Below are 6000 nucleotides of genomic sequence, written 5' to 3'. Positions count from 1 at the left end.
AATTAAAGACAGAACTGCCTTTCTCAGTTTCTCGTAGAACTGTCAACTAATATTAATAAAGCACGTCAATTACCATATTTTGCAAGCAATAACTCAATTTCACATCGAGTGTCCCGAACCACTATATCTAGCCGAAATTTTCAACAGAGGAAGCAACGCAACGAAAAGCTGTGTACTTGAACAATGGTGCGTTGTTTGCATTACGATTTCCCACAAGATTGCGGGCGGTGCGCGCACAGGGTCGGTGGCAGAGGCTATCGTGCTGCGTATATAGGACGGCGCGCGGGCTCCGGAGTGACCAATAGCGCTCGCGACAGCGGCAGCAACAGCAGCAAAGCTACCGGCAGACAATGAGGACTCGAGCCGCGCTAACTGCCGCCGCCCTCGTGGTCATCCTCTGCGTGGGCGTCGCTGCGGGCTTGGACGAACGTGAGTCTGCTGCTGCGTGCCATAAATCGTCCGACGCTTCTCTGGTCTATTACGTACGTGAGTTGAAAAAAAGAATGTTCTTTCAGGTGGAGCACGAGCAGCACCTGTTCATGGGGACCACAGTAAGGCGCTGCGATAAAGTTCGTGTTGTTGTTGTGGTCTTCAGTCCAGAGACTGGTTTAATGCAGCTCTTCATGCTATTCTATCCTGTGCAAGCTTCTTCATCTCCCAGTACTCACTGCAACCTACATCCTTCTGAATCTTCTTAGTGTATTCATCTCTTGGTCTCCCTCTACGATTTTTACCCTACAATGCTAAATTGGTGATCCCTTGATGCCTCAGAACATGTCCTACCAACCGGTCTCTTCTTCTTGTCAAGTTGTTCCACAAACTCCTCTTCTCCCCAAATCCATTCAATACCTCCTCATTAATTACGTGATCTACCCCTCCAATCTTCAGTATTCTTCTGTAGCACCACATTTCGAAAGCTTCTATTCTCTTCTTGTCCAAACTATTTATCGTCCATGTTTCACTTCCATACATGGCTACGCTCCATACAAACACTTTCAGACACAACTTCCTGACACTTAAATCTATACTTGATCTTAACAAATTTCTCTTCTTTAGAAACGCTTTCCTTGCCATTGCCAGTCTACATTTTATATCCTCTCTACTTCGACCATCATCAGTTATTTTGCTCCCCAAATAGCAAAACTCCTTTACTACTTTAAGTGTCTCATTTCCTGATCTAATTCCCTCAGCATCACCCGACTTAATTCGACTACATTCCATTATCCTCGTTTTGCTTTTGTTGATGTTCATCTTATATCCTCCATTCAAGACACTATCCATTCCGTTCAACTGCTCTTCCAAGTCCTTTGCTGTCTCTGACAGAATTACAACCTCAAAGTTTTTATTTCTTCTCCATGGATTTTAATACCTACTCCGAATTTTTCTTTTGTTTCCTTCACTGTTTGCTCAATTTAGAGATGGAATAACATCGGGGAGAGGCTACAATTCTGTCTCACTCCCTTCCCAACCACTGCTTCCTTTTGATGTCCTTCGATTCTTATAACTGCCATCTGCTTTCTGTACAAATTGTAAATAGCTTTTCGCTCCCTGCATTTTACCCATGCCACCTTTAGAATTTGAAAGAGAGTGTTCCAGCCCACATTGTCAAAAGCTTTCTCTAAGTCTACAAATGCTAGAATCGTAGCTCTGCCTTTTCTTAATCTTGCTTCTAAGGTAAGACGTAGGGTCAGTATTGCCTCACGTGTTCCAACATCTCTACTGAATCCAGTCTGATGTTCTCCAAGGCCGGCTTCTACTAGTTTTTCCATGCGTCTGTAAAGAAATCGCTTTAGTATTTTGCAGCTGTGGCTTATTAAACTGAATGTTCAGTAATTTTCACATCTGTCAATACCTGCTTTATTTGGAATTGGAATTATTATATTCTTCTTGAAGTCTGATGGAATTTCGCCTGTCTCATACATTTTGCTCACCAGATGGTAGAGTTTTGTCAGGGCTGGCTCTCCCAAGGGCGTCAGTAGTTCTAATGGAATGTTGTCTACTCCCTGGGCCTTGTTTCGACTCAGGTCTTTCAGTGCTCTGTCAAACTCTTCACGCAGTATCTTATCTCCCATTTCGTCTTCATCTACATTCTCTTCCATTTCCAGAATATTGTCGTCAAGTACGTCGCCCTTGTATAGACCCTCTATATACTCCTAGTGAGATAAGCCTCTACATCCTTACATTTGTCCTCTAGCCATCCCTGCTTAGCCATTTTGCACTTCCTGTAGATCTCATTTTTGAGACGTTTGTATTCCTTTTTGCCTGCTTTATTTACTGCATTTTTATATTTTCTCCTTTCATCAGTTAAATTAAATATTTCTTCTGTTACCCAAGGATTTCTACTAGCCTTCACTACTTCATCCCTCAGAGCTACCCATTCTTCTTCTGCTGTATTTATTTCCCCCCATTTGTGACAATTGTTCCCTTATGCTCTCCCTGAAACTCTGTACAAGCTCTGGTTTAATCAGTTTGTCCACGTCCCATCTCCTTAAATTCCCACCTTTTTGCAGTTTATTCAGTTTTAATCTACAGTTCCTAACCAATAGATTGTGGCCAGAATCCACATCTGCCCCTGGAAATGTCTTACAATTTAATACCTGGTTCCTAACTCTCTGTCCATTATATAATCTATCCGATACCTTATAGTATTTCCAGGATTCTTGTATGTGTACAACCTTCTTTCATGATTCTTGAACCAAGTGTTAGCTATGATAAAGTTATGCTCTGTGCAAAATTCTACCAGACTGCTTCCTCTTTCATTTCTTTCCCCCAATCCATATTCACCCAGTATGTTTCCTTCTCTCCCTTTTCCTACTCTCGAATTCCAGTCACCCATGACTATTAAATTTTCGTCTCCCTTCACTACCTGAATAATTTCTTTTATCTCATCGTGTTACTTGTGCAAAACGCACAACTCTTCGGAATCACTAATGTATTAAATTTCGTGGTTCATTTAAAGACTGCCCATCTGAAATGATTACGAGGCTGCGCTTATGGATCACATCAGTGACAGAACTGAGCTTTTAAATATCTAAGTAGAAATTCTCTCGATGTTACGGTTACGATTATTTTTATACTTTTTGAGCAAATGGTGAAGCTGCTTCCCCACGTATTCACATCTTGTGCTATTGACAAGGGATTTCAGATCGATTCCGTATTCCTGGATTTCCGGAAGGCTTTTGACACTGTACCACAAAAGCGGCTCGTAGTAAAATTGCGTGCTTATGGAATATCGTCTCAGTTATGTGACTGGATTTGCGATTTCTTGTCAGAGAGGTCACAGTTCGTAGTAAATGACGGAAAGTCATCGAGTATAACAGAAGTGATTTCTGGCGTTCCCCAAGGTAGTGTTATAGGCCCTTTGCTGTTCCTTATCTATATAAACCATTTGGGAGACAATCTGAGCAGCCGCGTTCGGTTGTTTGCAGATGACGTTGTCGTTTATCGACTAATAAAGTCATCATAAAATCGAAACAAACTGCAAAACGATTTAGAAAATAAATCTGAATGGTGCGAAAAGTGGCAGTTGACCCTAAATAACGAAAAGTGTGAGGTCATCCACATGAGTGCTAAAAGGAACTCGTTAAACTTCGGTTACACGATAAATCAGTCTAATCTAAAAGCCGTAAATTCCACCAAATACCAAGGTATTACAATTACGAACAACTGAAATAGGAAAGAACACATAGAAAATGTTGTGGGGAAGGCTAACCAAAGGCTGAGTTTTATTGGCAGGACACTTAGAAAATGTAATAGACCTACTAAGGAGACTGCCTACACTACGCTTGTCCGTCCTATTTTAGAATACTGTTGCGAGGTGTGGGATCCTTACTAGGTAGGACTGACGGAGTACATCGAGAAAGTTCAAACAATGGCAGCACGTTTTGTATTATCGCGAAATATGGGAGAGAGTGTCACAGAAATGATACAGGATTTGGGCTGGATATCCTTAAAAGAAAGGCGTTTTTCGTTGCGACGTAATCTTCTCACGAAATTCCAATCATCAAATTTCTCCTCCGAATGTGAAAATATTTTGTTGACACCGACCTACATAGGGCGGAAGGATCACCACGATAAAATAAGGGAAATAAGAGCTCTTACGTAAAGATATAGGTGTTCATTCTTTCCGCGCGCTATACGATATTGGAATAATAGAGAATTGTGAAGATGGTTCGATGAACCCTCTGCCAGGCACTTAAATGTGATTTGCAGAGTATCAATGTAGCTGTAGATATTTCCATATTTCTACGTACTTGCTACACACAATATCCTATGTAATCCTTTCTGTATATTCTACTCGTTGTCTGCCCTCACTGTTTTTTCCTTATACTTTCTCTTTTCAGCGCTGAGTTAACTTTTCCTGAATGCAGTAGTAGACTTGCCACTAATCTGTTCTTTCTTCTCCTAAGGGACTTCCATGTGACACAGTTTATTCTCCTTTTTCCACCACGTCCAGTTCCCAAATTTGATTTTATATTGTTATTCTCCTTCATGCCCCCTCTTCAAATATACCCACATTTAAAATATACCGTTTATTTTGCCGTCTCGGATGAACGTTTTTAAAACGATATGACTGATTTTGACTAAAGTTGATTATCTCCACACTTGATCTTGATACGAATATTTTCTTCCATGCTACCACTTGAATTTAAATAGAAATTGCTATTTCATAGACAGTCTCTGTTTCGCAGCAGTCTTCTTTGAAATAGTGCATATCTATGAAATGATACTGATTGTTTGAATTCACGGGTGGCAGGAAAGAAGTTAGTTCCTTCAAGATCCAAGCTGAAGATGATAATATTGATCGAAAATTCCTTTGTCATGAAAACAATGATCAGCTCACATGACAAAATAGAAGAATAATTTTAAACGTCAACACATCTGCTTAGTCTCTCGTCACGAATGTTTCAATAATAGCGAAATGACTACATCCTCGTGTCAACCGCATGTCTGTAATCTCTATACCACTGGTTACCAACCTTTCTGAGACCATTACCCCTGAATTCAGTTATGTTAGCTATAGTTGAAATCCTTTCTGGGCCCCTCACAACCTTAGTAATGAACAAAGATGTTAATTTTTCCTCTACTGTTGTAGCTATAGACATTACTATTTAACTGTGTTGTATCATGTATTATAACTTTCATCAGTGAACACATGTACTGAGACGGTGCATGCAGAACGTTCAACTATTTGAAGAGGTATCTACAAGATGAAAGTGGGTGAACAGCGCTTATCATCCCCATTGTTCTCATTAGTGCAGTCACTACTTCCCCATAAACGACACCCCAAGTAAAGTGTAAAACGTGAGTGACTTGAAATTTGCAAAATATGTTTAATATATTGATCTATTTGTTTACGAAAGCAGGAATTATACGAAGAGCATAAGCTGATGAACTCAGCTTCTTGAGAAGGTCAATAACATGTTTCTTACAGTTCTAATTTTCGTCAATATATTTGTCAAAAATTTGTGCCATTCTTATCTATTCCCTGACTCTTGTCCGTGTGCTACATTATTTATTGATGTAGCATTGTAGCACAGAACTGAATATGCAGTGCTTTCCCAAAATTATGGAAAATTCCATTTGTAGCCTTGGCGTACGTCACCGCACTCCACCTTGGAATGAGGCGTTGCCTAATAACACTTGATCACTTGGGTTGATAGTCCGTGGTAAGAGGCTCTCTCCTCCCTCTCATCCCCCCCTTTCCCCCCCCCCCCCCCCCAAGCCAATCTATGATATCTGAGGTATACTGTGGGGAGAGCGCAGAAGCTAATTTAATTGATATCTGCACTTTGTTTTAGCGATTAATGAGACGAGTATTGCAAACAATTTCAAATTTTTGTGTCGTGCCTGGACTTTAGCCTAAGATTTTAGGCCGGAGATTTTAGTGTGTTACGGCACGACGGCCTCATATGTTTTATTCCAGCTACAGCTATTTACTGTACTGTTTTATTTCTTTCCACTAGAAGACTCTTCTTTATTCTAAGTTTTACAACTGAC

General features: G+C 40.5%; 1 protein-coding gene across 1 annotated transcript in view; it reads left to right on the top strand.

Moving 5' to 3' along the window:
* Nucleotides 1-289: 289 nt before the first annotated feature.
* Nucleotides 290-6000, top strand: part of LOC126284367 (protease inhibitors-like) — a 58985-nt gene continuing 53274 nt past the window's right edge. The window contains exon 1 of the mRNA XM_049983238.1: nucleotides 290-429. Within this exon, the coding sequence (XP_049839195.1) occupies nucleotides 351-429 (79 nt within the window). The 5' untranslated portion in view covers nucleotides 290-350. The remainder of the gene's footprint in view (nucleotides 430-6000) is intronic.

This window comes from Schistocerca gregaria, chromosome 8, assembly GCF_023897955.1.
Source record: "Schistocerca gregaria isolate iqSchGreg1 chromosome 8, iqSchGreg1.2, whole genome shotgun sequence".
Taxonomy (NCBI): domain Eukaryota; kingdom Metazoa; phylum Arthropoda; class Insecta; order Orthoptera; family Acrididae; genus Schistocerca; species Schistocerca gregaria.
Note: the sequence above shows the minus strand (reverse complement) of the source record. Positions and strands in the feature narration are given on the sequence as shown.